Source organism: Simochromis diagramma, unplaced genomic scaffold, assembly GCF_900408965.1.
Source record: "Simochromis diagramma unplaced genomic scaffold, fSimDia1.1 OVJJ01000320.1, whole genome shotgun sequence".
Taxonomy (NCBI): Eukaryota; Metazoa; Chordata; class Actinopteri; order Cichliformes; family Cichlidae; genus Simochromis; species Simochromis diagramma.
The window spans coordinates 6,196,549-6,213,687 of NW_024386773.1; the positions used below are offsets into that span (position 1 = coordinate 6,196,549).

Sequence of the window (17,139 nt, forward strand, 5' to 3'; positions counted from 1 at the left end):
TTGGGGCGTAACGTCATCATAACAGCTTTGACTGGCAGCTGCAGTCACGGAGAGACTTGTATATCTCTGTTCGGGAATAGCAGATAGAGCGTAGGAGAGAGAGGGCCAGCGTTTACGTTACAAAACCACGACCGACTGTTTTAACCTGACAGCTATGGCGTTATTTTTGTGCCACTATTCTGAGCGCACGTAAAAAAAATTAAGCGCCTGCAACTTTTTTTTTTTACGTGCGCTCAGAATAGTGGCACAAAAATAACGCCATGGACAGCCTGAGGTGTTCTTCAGTAAACTGGACTACCCGACAAAAGGACCCGAGGCCCCGCTGCACTTTTTCGGTAAGTTAAACGTGTTTATAAGCTAATCCATTAATACCGTCCTTAGCTAGGTCCTGAGACCTAGCTAGCTAAGATGAGCACTCGGTTGTCGGGGAAACTTGTTTTGAAAAGTTCGTTTAGCTAATCCGTGCAGGTGAATGAATTTACCCTGACTAAAGAAATCAAGAGAAACGCCCCAGGTTGCTCAGTCACTAATTACCGTTACTGTACTTTTATTACAAGCATTATACTGTAAATGCAACAGGCTGCCTTCTGCTTCAGCTCCTGTGCAGAACTTTGAGAAATAAACTTTATATTTCAGTTTGTGATGATTCTGTTCTCGTTGTGATTGCAGGAGCTGCCCTCAGATTCAGAGCTCAGCACCAACCAGTGACAGCAGACAGATCATCCAACATGTTCACATGTTAACTGCAAAATTAACTGATGAAAACAGTACAAAGGTTAAAGTACCACATGTGCTGTCAGTGAAAGCTGCAGCTGTTTTATAAAGTTAAAGACAAAAAGTCAAAAGGATTACTCACCCCTGTAACTGTGTCACTATATATATATCAGCATTAACAGGACCTGTTTGGTGTTTCAGAGAGCTGCTGATCTCAGACCTGCACAGCTTCCGTTTTAAACACTTGATGTACTCAGCTACATGAAGAACATATTTGATTTTCTCTGACATGATTAAATAAAACCTGATGAAGGTCAAAGGTCACCACTTGTATGTCGAACTACAAACTTGTGATCTGGAATTCTTTCAGTTTTTTGCAGATAGTGTGTTATTCACCATAAAGTAATTCAGAGTTATTCATACTAGAGTACCCAGAGAGGATAATATATTTTTAAATGTGTAACGTTCTACAGGACTGAATATAATATCTTTATGTAAAAGCCCGGACACACTGGGGAGTATCCGAGTATTTATAACATTACACAAACCAAAGGTCTCCATCAAAGAGTTCATAAAATGCTGGGTATATCCATCTTCTGGGGTGGGCCTGCGGTGGAGCTCTGAGAGAACTGCTGGTGGAGATCATGAGTCCTGCTTGATCAGTGCCATGAGCTTCAGTCTTCCTGGTGTTTCTTAATTGAAGTCTCTCAGTGGGTCAACAGAACATCTGGCACAGGACAGCTGTGATGAAAGAACGGGAAAAAGTTTCTCCAAACCTCTGGACCCAGGAAACCCAGCTTAGTCCTTATGGTCTCCCTCATTAGTTTCTCCCCAGGATGAATGTAGCTGTTGATACAATATGGATTCTATAAATAGACTACACTACTGAAACCTGCTGCTGTTTTTAAAGTTTACACATACACAGTAGACGGCTCTGAATATTTAAACCATTTAAAATCCATTACACTCACAGTCTTAAATGTTAAAATCAAAGAACATTAGAGTATTAGACTAATAGAGTAACAGGTGTTTAGCAGTTAATTCGTTTGCTAGATTAGCCGCTAGCATACGCACTGTGTTGGAGGCTTGTTGTTAGCTAGTTAGCGATGCTACACACCTGTTACGCTAATAGTCTGTATTATTGAAGGATTCGGCACTCCTTATGTTTTTTTTTTTTAAATCCATTTTTGGACAGCGATGAGATCATCTGCACACTCCACAGAGGCCCAGAGTTACTTTTAATATCAAAAATATAATGCTGTCCTTTGAGATTTTAACATAAGACTGTGAGTGTAATGGATCTGAAACGGTTTAAATATTCAGAGCCCTCTACAGCCTGGTAACATGGAAACTTTAAAAACATCAGCAGAACGTTTCAGTAGTGTATTCTAATTTGTTCTTTTCATTTAATAATAGAGTCCATATTATATCAACAGCTAAGAGAAACTAACAAAAACACACATACAGACATGCTGAAAACAGGTAACCCAGAGAAGTATTCAACTGACAATTTCATGTCAACGATCAGAGATGATTTTTAATTTTTATGTAGTGTTATATTCCATTGAGTATATTGAATTTGACCAGAAATATTCTTCTCTAGATTTATGCAGTGGAATGAGATAAACACATGCACACAAATTTAGCCCAGGTTTCCAAAAAAGAGGAATCCATTGAGAAAGTCATGTCAATTGTCAAGCATGATTTTTAATGAATTTTTCAATATGACGCAGTTTTTAGGCACAGAAAAACAAGCGCTGCGTTAAATTGGTTGCGATACACAAATGGCTCTACCGTGTCAAGAAACGTGTGATGGCTCGGAAAGTGAGAGGGTTAGGTTTTTGGCACCTTGAGTGTTCAGTTGTGAGAAGCCGAGATTAAAATTGGAGTAAAATATTGGGATCTCTCGTGTCATCCTTTGATACCTCCACAGTATAGTGTTTTTATTTTTTATTTTATTTATTTATTTTTATTTTGAGAAAATGTTGAACAGAATACTAGATACTGTTATTTTTTTTAACACAGGTATGGTTTGCTTTTCTTACCCTAATAAATGAAATCATCATGATATATGGAAAAAGGAAGACTGATGTTAAAAAAAGAGAAGAATGAGTACATGTTTAATTGCTTTCAGCTGTGTGTATTTGTCAGTCTACAGCAGGGGTGTCGAACTCCAGGCCTCGAGGGTCAGTGTCCTGCAGGTTTTAGATCTCACCCTGGGTCAACACACCTGAATCAAATGATTAGTTCATTACCAGACCTCTGGAGAACTTCAACACATGTTGAGGAGGTCATTTAGCCTTTAAATCAGCTGTGTTGGATCAAGGACTCACTAAAACTTGCAGGACACCAGACACCTGTGGTCTACAGGATGACGCAGCAGCAGGTCTCTGGGTAGTCGTCAGCACTGGCTTTGCGCTCGTTGCCGTACACGTAGTAGACGTAGCTCTTGTCTTTCCACTTGTAGTTCACCTGAGTGATGGGGATCAGCTCGACCGCCTGCCTCTGAAAGAGAGAGAGATGGAGGGATTCATATTAAAGGAAAACTTTCAACAGCATCAGAGCGCATCAGCTTGAGTCAGAATACTTTAGCTTAGCATTGACTGAAAGCAGGAGTAAAAAAAAAAAAAAAATGTAGTAATGAGCACTTCTCTTAGCCACGTTTCAGATTTGTATTAATCTTCAATTGACCAGCTTCAAACCTTTATGTCCTTTTCTTTAACAAAAATTCCAACAATTAATTCCCCTTTTTTGAGTGTTTATATAACAGCTAACTCTTCAACCACCATCAAATCATTCAAGATGGCTTTAGTTATCTTTATAGGACACCTTATCTCTTGAGCTTCTGTAGCAGTCAATTACTTGAGTAATTGAACAGTCTATTGATTTTTCTATTGACTAACTGAGGAATCAGTTAAGTTAAATATTTTGCAGAGCAAAGCAATAAATTGCAGAGTAACACAGGCACACCAACACAGGCTGGCCACTGGGGGTGACTACACTATAGCCTATAGACTCAAAACAGAAGTAAACTTTGCACATTTTCCTTGCTGCTTCAACTACAAATAATGGAATTTCAGCTCGAATCAATTATATTTAAACTAGAACTAACTGCTGATGGAACAAGGATAGCTGTTTTCTTTCCCTCCACTACTGGAGAAGATGGTTCCTAATTTCTCTCTTGAGCTGTGTGTCGGCCTACCTGCTGCAGAATCCTGGAGGTTTTGCCATACTTAGTTTGATGTTCTTTGATCAGATGCTCAGAGGCCTGAGAGACTGCTTGCGGTTTAAAACCAAGCAGTGGGTAGACCTGAAAGAAGCAAGAGTTTAATTCACAATATTCACACAGCTAACCCCAGAAATGTGTTTTCCTTCTCCCCAACCTTTCCTTTACATTTATCTCAACTACACCTGTCTGAGGTGAGTTCCTGCAGTGGCTTTGTTTAATTTATGAAGATTATTTCAACATTTTAACATTTCAAACATAGAATACAACATTCCAAACGACTGTGTGAAACTACTGAGATGTAGTTTTTTGTATGAAATTTTGGTATTAAAAAAAAAATCTTATTAGGATACAAAGTGAAGCTACATTGTGTGTGTTTGTGTTTACCAGGTTCTGGCTGCTCTTGAACAGCTCCTTCCCTTTTACTGAGCGCAGCTTATCACTCTTCAGACCACAGCTCTGCTCCACCAGATGATCTTCCACATGGTTTTTCCTAAACACAAACACACAGATATGAACTATATTCATGTTGTATCCATCAAATATAAAATATAATACAGATATAACACACACTCTACAGGGTGGGCCATTTATATGGATACAATGTAATAACATGGGAATGGTTGGTGATATTAAAGTCCTGTTTGTGGCACATTAACATATGTGAGGGGCAAACTCCTCAAGATGGGTGGTGACCATGGTGGCCATTTAGAAGTCGGCCATCTTGGATACATAGATAGGACCCAAAATGCAGGACTCTGAGGCAGATGTGAAATCAAAATACACAGCTTTATTGCTGGAGCAACGGAACAGAAACTAAACTAAACTGAGAATACAAAAATTAACTAGGCAGGCAGACAGAACACACAGATAACGTGAGGGTACGATGCAACAGAGAACACAGGAAAACACAGTGCTTATATACACAAGGCGGTAATCAGGGAATCGGAGACAGCGGGGAGAAATAAGACTAATGAGACAGGGGAGCAGTAAAACTGAACACACTGACAACATACTGGGACAATCAAAATAAAACAGGAAACATGAAACAAATCACAAAGACGCAGACTTGACACTAAGAGGCAGACAGAAAGAATATAACACATGGAACTCAAACAATATTAAACATGAGACACCACCGAAGAACTAATCCCTCACCAAGAATAAGACATATTTATAATCATGATCAAAGCACCAGAGAATAAGAAAATAATCCATAATGTAAAAATAAACCAAAACATAAGAAATTCAAAATGCTGGGTCGAAACGACCCAGAACCGTGACAGTCAATGGCTGTGAACAAAGAGAAACTTGTAAATAACTGATGAAAGAATAAAGTTACGTTGAAACCAAGCACACCATTGTTTTTCTTGTGACATTACCAATAAGTTTGATGTGTCACATGGCCCTCTTCCTATTGAAAAAAACAAAAGTTGTATCCAAGATGGCCGACTTCTAAATGGCCACCATGGTCACCACCCATCTTGAGGAGTTTGCCCCCTCACATATACTAATGTGCCACAAACGGGACTTTAATATCACCAACCATTCCCATGTTATTACGGTGTATCCATATAAATGGCCCACAATGTAGATTCTGATGAATACAACGTTACATGATTTAATACATTTTAAGCTTTAAACAATTAACAGTTTCTACTGCTTTCAATTTAAACTTGCAGCATCTAATTTTGATCTATATTGACTAGAGGGCACCAAAGCATCTGTCAAACCACCATTAATTCTCTTCCACTTATTTCTAAAGAACTCTTATCTCAGATGAGAGGTGAAACGTCTTTTCTTTAGACTATGATGACATGGATGACCAAGAACCTTCACAATCATATCTCTTCTGCTTGTTCTTATCAGGGTTGCATCGGACCTTGAGCCTATTCAAGCTACCATAGGTGAAGAGGCGGGGTACACCTTGGACAGACTGCTAGTCTGTCACAGGGTTAACACAGAGAGACAACCGTTCACACCCAAGGGCAATTTATAATCACCAGTTAACCTAACCCCAATCCTTGGATGTGGGAGGAGGCCCGAGTACTAGAGCAGGGCGATATGACCAAAAATATTTATCACGATATACATTTGAAAATTTGCGATAACGATATAACTGACGATATAATTGACACTAGACAAAACACTTTACAACTCCACAAATTTATTAGTGCAAAAACAAAACAAAACATCAATGTATTTTCACTTAAACAAGCAGCTGTTTTTTATATGCATTAAAGTTATTTAATATAAAAAATTAACAGTGCAAATGCAAATTCCTTGCTGACAGTTTAACCAAATGGTAAATGGTAAATGGCCTGTATTTGTATAGCGCTTTTACTAGTCCCGCCTAGGGACCCCAAAGCGCTTTACACACCCAGTCATCCACCCATTCACACACACATTCACACACTGGTGGAGGCAAGCTACAGTTGTAGCCACAGCTGCCCTGGGGCAGACTGACAAAAGGCATTTCCAGTGGAAATTGGCCGACATATCCTCAGCTAACCATGTATAATATCCACAAAACTTAAAAAGAGGTTATACACACACAATACGGTAATATTATGTTGAAGCACAGTACGTATCACTCCACGAGGCGCCTGCCTACGATAGCCGTGTGGGTTCGTAGCTTAGTCATACCGAAACATTTGACAGATTTTCGAGCGCCGTGTACCACATAAAATCGTTTTGAGGTCAGTAAACACAACCAGAATTCATACATAAGGCACACAGGATTATAACGGGCACTGTCGACTTTCAGACAAATCAAAGGATTGATTTTAAGTGTGCCATATTTTCCAAAAAACACGGTAATAACGACGGCCCGCTAGCATGCTCTACCAAAAATAGTGCTTTGTTGTGTATCTGACGGATGAAAGGTAAACCAGTTCCACACCACTGATGCTGCAGCATTTTTACAAACCAGCTCTGGTTCATCTGTTTTATTCAACGATCCGCTTTCGCCCTTCTCATTCTTCGTCGCCGCCATGCTTTTTCCGCTATGTGTGTATGAAAACAAAGGCACCTGCGCATGCGCGTTTTACCCATATTCTATCGCAATATTTCATTTTCTTATCGTTGCCCAACATTATACCGGTATTACCGTGAACGGTATGATATGGTCCGGCCCTACCGAGTACCCACAGAGAACATTCACACTCCCGGACCAGATGGTGGAGTTGAACTCAGGACCTTGCTAATTTCGGCTGACTTTTCAAAGCCTTCTAAAACTTCTCCATGGACCATTTTAATGCCCGAAATAATTCATGGATATCTGCCAAAAACAGGTTAAATGAATTGAAATGTATAAAAACTTTTTATATACTTCTGAAACCTCCTCCAGGACCATTTGAGTTTTCCAAATGATTCCTAAAAGACACTGAAGAACCCAATCTTCAAGGACTCTGATAAAGCCACTGAAATATAGGAAACTGCTGTTGTACTCACCACTCCACTTTTAGCTCAATGTAAGTCAGCAGTTGACATTTTCCTTTACAGGTTTCACATTGCTTTTTCCCCCTACCATCACACTTTGTACACCTAAACACACACAGACACATAACTCATTATTTTTGGTTACTTACAGACATTGCAGATTTTGCTTTATTTTTTTAAAATATGGTATTTGTTTATTTTTACTTCTATTATTATTTTAAAAAATTACTGAACTTTTACTTATTGCAGCATTTCTTTGCTTAGACATTTTTAGGGCATTTTGCATCCGTCCTTTTCTAATTAGTTACTGTAATTAATCGTATATCCCAAACATATGCACAGTCATAAAACTGGTATTTTTTCTGTTTTATTTTCAGTTTGTGTGACCATTCAGTACCTGTCTTTGCCTGTGCCATTACAGTGAGTGCAGGCTGGATCAGACTTTGTCGCACCATTACACACTGGGCAAGCTTTCTACAACGACACAAATAAGCAAATGTTTTAATTGTACCTTGATCAGACTTTTCATGTCTTATTATTTACTATTGAGAGTTTCCTTACTTTTCCACTTCCACTGCACTCCTTGCATTGCTCAGTACCTGCTGCATGGCACGTGTGGCATTCCTAAACACAAACACACAAAAAAAAAGTTAAAAATGAGCAAAAGGTAAAAAAATTTCACGTGTTCATGGTTTTAAAGCCTCAATAAACTCAGGAAAAGATGAGCTGTAGAACCATCTCATGGACAACTAAAGATCCATCAAAATTCATCTGGAAAATTCTTTAAGTATATATATCTTCAAGCTTAAAGCTCAGAACTAAACTGCAGGTAACCCAGCACTTTGACAGATAGCTTTTGTTATTCAGCCACCTTGACGGAGGACGTGTAGGGCACCCGGATCTTCTCTGTGTGGTCACTGAAAAGTTTGGGGGGTGTGGCCTGGACCTCCCATGGTCGTGGAGCGGGCTGGGCGTAAAAGTCAGCAGGCTCACCTTTTAAATACACGAGATCACAGAAAATAAAAGTCAATAAACTACTAGTATAGTAAGTTACTGCATTGTCAGTAGATTTACGCAAGGATCAATAAAAGAGGCATTTGTTATGAAAACCAAAGCAAGTGTTTCCAGGTTTAACTCTTTCAGGTAAAACATTATTTATTAATCAGTTGTTCTGGAGTTTGATGCGTAATAGGCTCTGAGTATCACACTATCGTTTTTAATCCCTCACAAGGCCATAAACTTTGAGTGTGGTCAAGAACAAAGTGAAAAAATGTGGTTTGGTAACAGGAAACAACAAAACTCTACCATCAGATTAAAAAGCATCCAGCCTTGCTCTATAATAACAGAACATGGTGGCTCATGGAAACAAATGAAAATGACCATTTTAATGGCCCCACATCAGATTTGGATTTAACAAAATGAAAATGTGCGTTTACCTTCATGTGGTTTGTGGGCCCAGTCAGTTGACCTGGACTCAGTGAATGTCTCCAGACGGTACTAAGGAACAAAAAACAGACTTTACTGAGAGAAACTGGATTTGCTGATAACATTACTGTGCTAATTTCTCTATATTTCACACCAGAGTGAAAGTGAAACATAAGTTTCTATGCATCATGTGCAAGAAATGACTCTCCCATTAAATCCTACACAAAATTTGTTAAACCCAATCAGTATCGCACATTATACCACACAATGTATTTCCGGGTTGTTGCCATATAACTGGGCATCATATTACTGGATAACAAATTTTGTGGTAAAACCAGTACTTGGAACCGGTATAGAGTCTTGAGGATGTGATGAAAAGTTCTGGCAAACTATTACTTCAGCAGCTCTGGACACTTACTAAAAGCTCTGAATTTATTGAGAAGAAAATGGTCGCACTTTCTATTACAGCTCAGTAATAAGGGGGTAATAGCAGGTTAACTAGTTAACCTACAAGGTATGTGTTTTAAATGTGTTTTTTGCATGTTGCAGCTGTATTTCCTGTTTTATTAGGCAAACTGCCACAGTTGTTTTCAGATAATAATCACACACTTTTTTTGCTTTAATAGGTTCTTAATATGTTATTAAATTTAAACAGGTGGTTTTGCATTTTGCAGCTCTGTTTCCTGCTTTTTACACAGAAACTACCACAGGTAATTGAGGTGTAATAACTTAACGTATTTTACTGCATTATAGCTTTCTTGTTTCTTCCTTGTGACTCCACTTTATTGTGGAGTTGTATTTCCATATTATTATGTGCAGTTTTTTGGGTTCTCATTATCCTATTACATACATTTCTGGGCAATATTACTCAACTGTAACCCAACTGTATGATATTACTTAGATATTAAGTGGTTATTACTTTGGTAATTGCATAGTAAAAACTTAGAAATTACCACATTATTACACTCTTTTTTCCCCCTTGTTACCCTACTACTACCCCTGTATTACCTAGCTGTAATAGAAAGTGCTACCAAAAAATTCATTATGCATGTTTCAACAGTTCATTATCATTCAATTATGTCCTTTGGTCAAATGTTTGGAAAACTATGGATAAAAGCATCTCAAACCAGAGCTCTGCAACAGACTGATCAAGATAGTAAAGGCAGATATGGAGGTAACTCAGTCCGCAGCATCACTGATGGTGGTGATGGTGGAACATTTAATCACCCTAAATGTGTTGAATGGCTCCATGGAGGTGATGACTCCCTGAGTGACTGGATCTTCACTGTAGCAGATATTAGATGACACAAATTTTTTGAATGCCTCCCGAGCCTCATCCTCAGAAAGAGAGGGGATGCTACAAAACACAAACTCTGTGTTAAACCAGAATATTCTACTGGTTGGTGAGCAGCTCAGAAACACAGGTAATATGTCGTACCTCCATTCAAGATTTTCAGGGCCGGGTTGGGGTGGGGCTACTGGGTTCATGGGCATGGGAGGAGGCAGGAAACCTGCTGCATCAATGACAAATTTTCAAGTAACATCAACAGCATTAATGTGAGGAATTATGTGAACCGGGCTTTTCTTACCTCCTCCTGGCACAGTGCCTTCATAGCCTGGGACATTGACAAACATGTTGGCTTGGGGTGCCATGACAGGTGGGTACATAGCTGGAATGAAAAACAAGAAACAAAAAATTCAACCAAATGGATCAGGTGACCCTGAATCCTCCCTTAGTTATGCTGCAAAAGATCTAGGCTGCTGGGGGATTCCCATGATGCACTGAGTGTTTCTTATTTACTCACGTTTTTTCCCCCACTCACTATATGTTTATACACTACTTTGCATTTAATCATCAGTTATTATTAACCTGTTGCTCTCTTCCACAGTGTGTTTTTGTCTTGTCTTCCTCCTCTCACCCCAAACAGTCATGGCAGATGGCTGCGCCTGCGTGGGCCTGGTTCAGCCAGAGGTTCCTTCCATTTAAAAGAGTTTTTTTCTTTACCACTGTAGCCAAAGTGCATGCTCATAGGAGGTTCCCTGATTGTTTTTTTTTTCAGTTTTTTTTTGTTGTGATTTGGTGCTATAAAACTGAATTGAATTGAATGTCTGGAGCTGAATAAGACTGTTCCTGCACAGAAGAATGTTTGGTGCAATGAAAAATGATTATGCCCACACTATGGTTAGCCACGGCCAGGTGGGCTGGTGTATTTGCGGTGTGAACCCAAAAGCAGACACAGGAGAGGGAATGAGGTATAACAAAAGCCGGGCCTTTTATTGAGGCTGATTTCTAAAAGAGAAAACAAGGCAAGGCGAGTTGGGGGAAAAGGAAAGCAAAACCTAAACAGGAATAACCTAAACTCAATATGAAAACTATGACATGGAACTCAGCACATGCGAAAATGGTGACCAGAAACATGAACATGAACACGAACATGAAGCATGAAAACAATCCTGAGACTTGCAGTGACATGACATGAGATATACAGACAACCTGACAATGAAGAAAGTGAGACAGAGGACTTAAATTGTGTTAAAAAAAAATAAAAAATTAAAAGTTAAAAAATTGTGTGTGTTTCTGTTCTGTGTCCTGTGTACTGTTTGTTTATATATGTGTCTTTCTGGCTGCTGTCAAAACCAAATTTCCCCTCGTGGGACAATTAAAGGATTATTCTATTCTATTCTATTCTAAATACACAGAAGGGTATACTCTGTTGAACCAACAAAACAGAAATATTTTCCATATCCTCAGTACGGTTTCAATAACTCATGCAAACACAGCATTTTGAAAAGGGTATAGAAGCCGTACCAGTTGTTTGACTCAAAACAACAAATTAAATCTTTATATTTCAACTTTCTTTGTCTTTGTCTCAAAAGATTATTTATTATCATGCATTACTATTATTATCATCACTGATTATTTCCTGACTTTCATTATGCCTAAATTGAGCACATAGGTCTGCACTCCCTTTCTTCACCTGAGTTGATTAAACTTTAAATCAGTTACTGAAAATCTGACCTTGTTTTCTCTTTCAGAGTTTAGCAATCCATATGTGTCCTTATTTGTTAAGTCTAAAGCAGGGATGGCAAACTAATTTTAAAACATGGGCCACACTCACCCCATTTTAAATTTAAGCGGCCGGACCACTGGTCTTTCCAACAATAGAAATAAGTTTAACTACACATTTAGCTGAGATGCATTAATCTAAAAGAAATGCACGCAAGTCTTATAGTATCTCTTAGTTTTTCTACATGATAACGAAACACCGCTGACGTTAATGATAGAAATATGTCAGTATGACTCTTTGTCATTGGAATTGTAAGAAATAAATGTGTAAAATTACAGAAAAGAGTACAATTGCACAAAGTACAAAACAGAAAGATCCGGTTAATTCGCATTTTCCTCCCAAATCCACTTTCTTCCTGCTTTTCTTTCTTTTTTGTCCACTACAAAGGCAAACGTCTGCATCAAATTCTTCAGGAAACAAGGTTCAGGTGGCTTGATGAGTTTCATCGGCAGTTTACTGTCAAAAAGGAAAACAAGTGGATCATGTTTGGAGCTCCTCTTTTAAAAACTAAAATATACTGAAGAAGCAAACGAATGCAGTTTAGTGAATGCTGAAGTTTAACATGATTCTGACTTAATCTTCGCACTGAATGTTTATTAATAGAAGTAACAGCGTTTCAGCGCCGACTATCAGGAGCCGAACCCTGCGTCTGCGCCTTTGAATAGCCCGCAGGGGTTCTGTGGTCAGTGTCGTGATGGTTCCTAAGCCTGCTGGTGTGTCCTGTGCTGCAGTTCCTACCTGAGCTGTTCATTCTGCTGCAGATCAACCACGCTGATATCAGCCTCACAGAATCCGTTACAGTTAGAGTCATCCAGAACCGCTTTTAAATAGTGAAATTCGGAACGCCCCCTGGTGGGAGAGCAGGTCCGCCTACCCCGAGTTAACGATCAAAGATAGAAGCAGTGAATGCAAACAATCGAAAAACTGTAAATCTTTATTTTTCCTGCGGTGTGCTTGTGACTCGCTCAATAAACAGCTGATCAGGGTCTATCTTGTGGCAGCAATTAAGGCTGTTTTTAAGCGCAGAAAAACAAGCATTATATTGTGATCACTTAGAGCCGTGTGTGTGTGACAGAATGCAGAAATCTAGCTTTTGAACATATTCCAACCCCCCAAAAAAGACAAATTATGGAATTTCCTGCAACTGAATATTTCATTAATTTTGATTGGTCTTCCTTGAGTTTGGCCTCATTGGCTCAGTGGGCATTATAACCTACAACTCTTGCACCAATTTTAAACATAACAATGAAGCTGAAAAAATGTAGTTGTTCACCAGCATCGCAATTCCATTTTACTTTTATCATGGCTTACCTTGGTGTGGTTTGCAAAGTGCTTCAGAAAGATGACGAAATCTGTTTCTTGCATCCATCCTGATTTATTTCCACTACCAATACTTCCTACTGGTCCATCTCTGACACAGTGGTCTGCATAATGTATGTGTGGGAACACAAACAGTGGAGGAATTGTGTTGCCAATGGCATTAACCACATATACAAAAGCGACCAGTGAACCTCTCTCTGCTGATGTCGTTGCCCCAACTTGTTCAATATAAGTTAAAGTAATAGTGTGGTAAGTTGTAACATCTGCATTATTGTTACAACTAACCCAGACTGTTGCTGTTACAACTGACCCAGACTCCTAGCTATGAACTAGCTAACATTACAGCCAACGGCTAAAACATTAGCACTAAAGACTTACACAGAATATATCCCCATAGACATACAAATAACATAATTTAAGTTTGATGAGTTTAACTGCAAAGCAGATAATGCTATTAGAAATTGAAATAAAGTAGAAAAACTTACTTTTTGGCATACAAATTACTTTTTTTCATGTTAAACTGTCTGTGCTTGACAAAATGTGCTGATTTTTCACATGTGATAGCAGAACTGAATTGGGCATGCACAGGATGAGTCACATCATTTGAAACTTAGCCCTGATTGGAGAAATTGGAAGTGTTACAACTGACCCACGTTACAACTATCCCCGGTCTCCCCTACATCAATGGCTTTGGCAAGAAACAAATCCCGCTTTTTCTACTTTACTGTTAGAACTCAGTTCATCATCATTTCGTTGTATCGGCATAAACGCGGCCGTTGGGTTCTTTTGTGCCGAAACCTGATCCAAATCCAACTTTTCAATGTTTTTTCTATTTGTAATACATTTACCAATATTGATGAATAGACTGCATCCAACTGGATTGAGACAATTTTGACTTTGCGTTATTGTACGTATCCTAATGAATATGTAAAATATTTCTATAGAATTGTGATTTTACATTTGTCGCAATTTCTGCTCCCCTCTTGCCCCCTTATCCTCACTTGTCAATGACGTTTTTTTTTAACCTGGAAACTGATCGCAGCTTCTACCAATGTTCCTTCTGGTTTATAATAATTTGATATAATCCCTGAGGGATTTGTGTGACATTTGTTTGACAGATTATAGGCTAAAAACCTGTTTACAGCTGTTTGAATACCAATCATTTTTTGGCAAAACCTGAAAGCACCTGCTTTGAGTGCATTTTCTAATAACCTTTAGTTGCAAAAAACCCAATTTTCCAGAAAAAAACGCCTTTCAAAATAAAAATGCAAATTACATGTAAGAAAAAATAAAAATAAAAATCCTTAATTTCCAAGAGAGACCCGGACATGGTATGTAGGGGGGTATGGTTGCAACATGGGGACAGTTACAACACCCCCAATTCCATCAATCAACAATAAGATAGGAGTCATGTGATCATTTCAGTGTTTACCCACTTCTATCCCTGACTTGAGGGCTAGAAATAGGGCATGCAGATTTTATTGAGAAAAAGGGATTTTGATGTAACAACACAAAACTTTGTTTGCAGATAAAATGATATGGCTTACAGGAGATTAAATTCTGATTTCTTAGCTAAACTGTGATGCACCCCCTCGGGGTAACAATGCTAATACAGTTAGCTAAACAATTGATGACAGGAATTCTGTACACTGTTCTGAAGAGCCCATGAGATAAAGCGGCTGGTTTATGGCTAAACAAGCAGGAAGCAGCTAAGCCTCAGTTCTCCTCTTGATCTCACTGATAAGATCTGCTCTGGATATATCGACCTCCTCTCTGGTTGCCACTACACAGCTTCACCACTCCATCCTTCAGCTACTGTTCTCCCAGTATAGCCACGAGGGGGATTCCTGCTTCCTCACAGTACTGCAGCTGACTCAGCAGTTGGGTTGATGCCAGCATTCCAGAGCTCAGAGATGAGTTGTCGTTGTTATAATCTCACACAACTAATTTACAGCACAACTCGTCCAAATCTTAAATGCCCAGAAAAGTCATCACTTATTGATTTATTTCTAACTAATATGCCGTATAAATATTCTCACACTGGGGTTTTCGCAAATGATATCAGTGACCACTGTGTGGTAGCTATAGTCAGACAATCGAAGCTCCCAAAATCAAGGCCACAAATAGCTTTTAAATGAGATTTTAAGCATTTCTGTGAGCAAGCTTTCTTTCATGATTTATGGGACTATAACTGGAGTAGAATCTACCTAATAACTGATCTTGAGCTGCCATGGAATTATTTTTATGATACTTTTATCAAAATTATAAATAAACATGCCCCTATCTGCAAATTTAGAGTAAAATGCAGAAACAACCCTTGGTTTTCTCCTCAGCTCTCAAGTCTACTCAAAAAAAGGGATGCTGCCTGGGCTAAGGCCAGAAAAACCAAATCTGAAGCGGACTGGCTGATTTTTAGACAGCTCAGAAACCGTTCAACTTCCTTAATTAAAAAGGCCAAATCAGAATTCTATCTTTCAAATACTACTAAACATTTGAACGATCCTGAAAAATTCTGGAAAATAATAAAATCTTCTTATGGGGACATAACTACAAATGAGATGCCAACTTTTGTTGTAAAAGACTCCTGTACTTTAACAGAGAAATGTGACATTCTAAACTGCTTTAATGAGCATTTTGTTTCTTCAGGATCTCTATTTGAATCTTTATATCCAGATTTAAAACAGCTTAATCAACAAGAGGCTCTCTCTGCAACCACTCAAACTGAATCTGTGGTCCAACCCTTCAGTTTTTCTCCACTAAATGTTTTTGAGGTCCACAGGGCTTTAAATCTGTTGGATCCAAATAAATCTGCAGGACCAGATCAACTTGATCCCTATTTTCTTAAGTTGACTGCAGATTTTATAGCAGAACCAATAACTTACATTTTTAATCTTAGCCTCTCGAACAGTGAGATCCCTGTAATATGGAAATCTGCCTATGTTCTCCCTTTGCTGAAAGGAGGTGATCCTTCAGATGTTAATAATTACAGGCCCATATCTAAATTGTGTGTTCTAGCAAAAGTTCTAGAAAAGTTCATTAGTGAACAACTGAAAGACTTTTTGGACAAAAATTCAGTTCTTTCCCAACATCAGTCAGGATTCAGAAAAGAACACAGCACAATAACTGCTGCTATTAAAGTGGTTAATGACATTGTTGATTCAATAGACTGCAAAAAATACTGTGCTGCTCTTTTTCTTGACTTGTCAAAGGCTTTTGATACAGTTGACCATGCTATTTTATTAAATAGACTAAACAATATTGGTCTATCTGTAAATGCTGTAAGTTGGTTTTCAAATTACTTGTCAGCAAGAAAACAGTGTGTCCGCGCTGCTGGGTCTTCTTCCTCTTTTCTCCCAGTATCCAAAGGAGTTCCGCAGGGCTCCATATTAGGGCCATTGCTATTTTCTCTTTACATAAACAACCTTTGTGATAATTTGTCAAATGCAGCATTTCATCTTTATGCAGATGATACAGTTATTTATTGTTCATCCCCTTCAGTAGCACAAACCCTGCAATTTCTGCAGTCTGCCTTTGACGTCGTTCAGTCCCATTTAACTCAACTTAAGTTGGTGTTAAATCCAGAGAAATCCAAGTTCATGTTATTCTCAAATGGCAAAGAGTTGTTAGCTACGTCTCCTAAGATTAAAACAATTCAAGGAACTGAAATTGAAATGGTCACATCTTACAAGTATCTAGGGATCATTATAGATCAGAATTTGTCATTTAAGACTCACATTCAAAGGCTTGTGTCGAAGTTAAAACTAAAACTAGGTTACTTTTTTAGAAACCAATCCTGTTTCTCCCTCTAAGTGAGAAAACATTTGATTCGTGCAACCTTTTTACCTTTATTGGATTATGGTGACCTGCTTTTTATGAATGCACCTGCCCACTACCTAAAGAGGTTGGATACTGTGCACCATTGTGCTTTACGTTTTATTACTGGCT

At 38.6% G+C, this 17,139-nt stretch overlaps 1 protein-coding gene and 1 long non-coding RNA gene across 2 annotated transcripts; one reads left to right on the forward strand and one right to left on the reverse strand.

The window, feature by feature from the left end:
* The first annotated feature begins 209 nt into the window (after positions 1-209).
* LOC120717232 lies at positions 210-759 on the forward strand. Its single transcript, XR_005692125.1, has 2 exons — positions 210-335; positions 670-759. It is a non-coding gene; the product is annotated as an uncharacterized LOC120717232 (long non-coding RNA).
* A 2,261-nt stretch (positions 760-3,020) lies between these two features.
* LOC120720165 (protein SSUH2 homolog) lies at positions 3,021-10,830 on the reverse strand. Its single transcript, XM_040009790.1, has 11 exons — positions 10,812-10,830; positions 10,396-10,476; positions 10,034-10,317; positions 8,818-8,878; positions 8,244-8,374; positions 7,943-8,005; positions 7,779-7,855; positions 7,394-7,486; positions 4,328-4,433; positions 3,917-4,024; positions 3,021-3,219 (listed from the first exon to the last, which is right to left on the reverse strand). Exons 1-11 carry the CDS (start codon positions 10,828-10,830, stop codon positions 3,079-3,081), a joined length of 1,164 nt encoding a protein of 387 aa, XP_039865724.1. The 3' UTR covers positions 3,021-3,078.
* Positions 10,831-17,139: the final 6,309 nt, after the last annotated feature.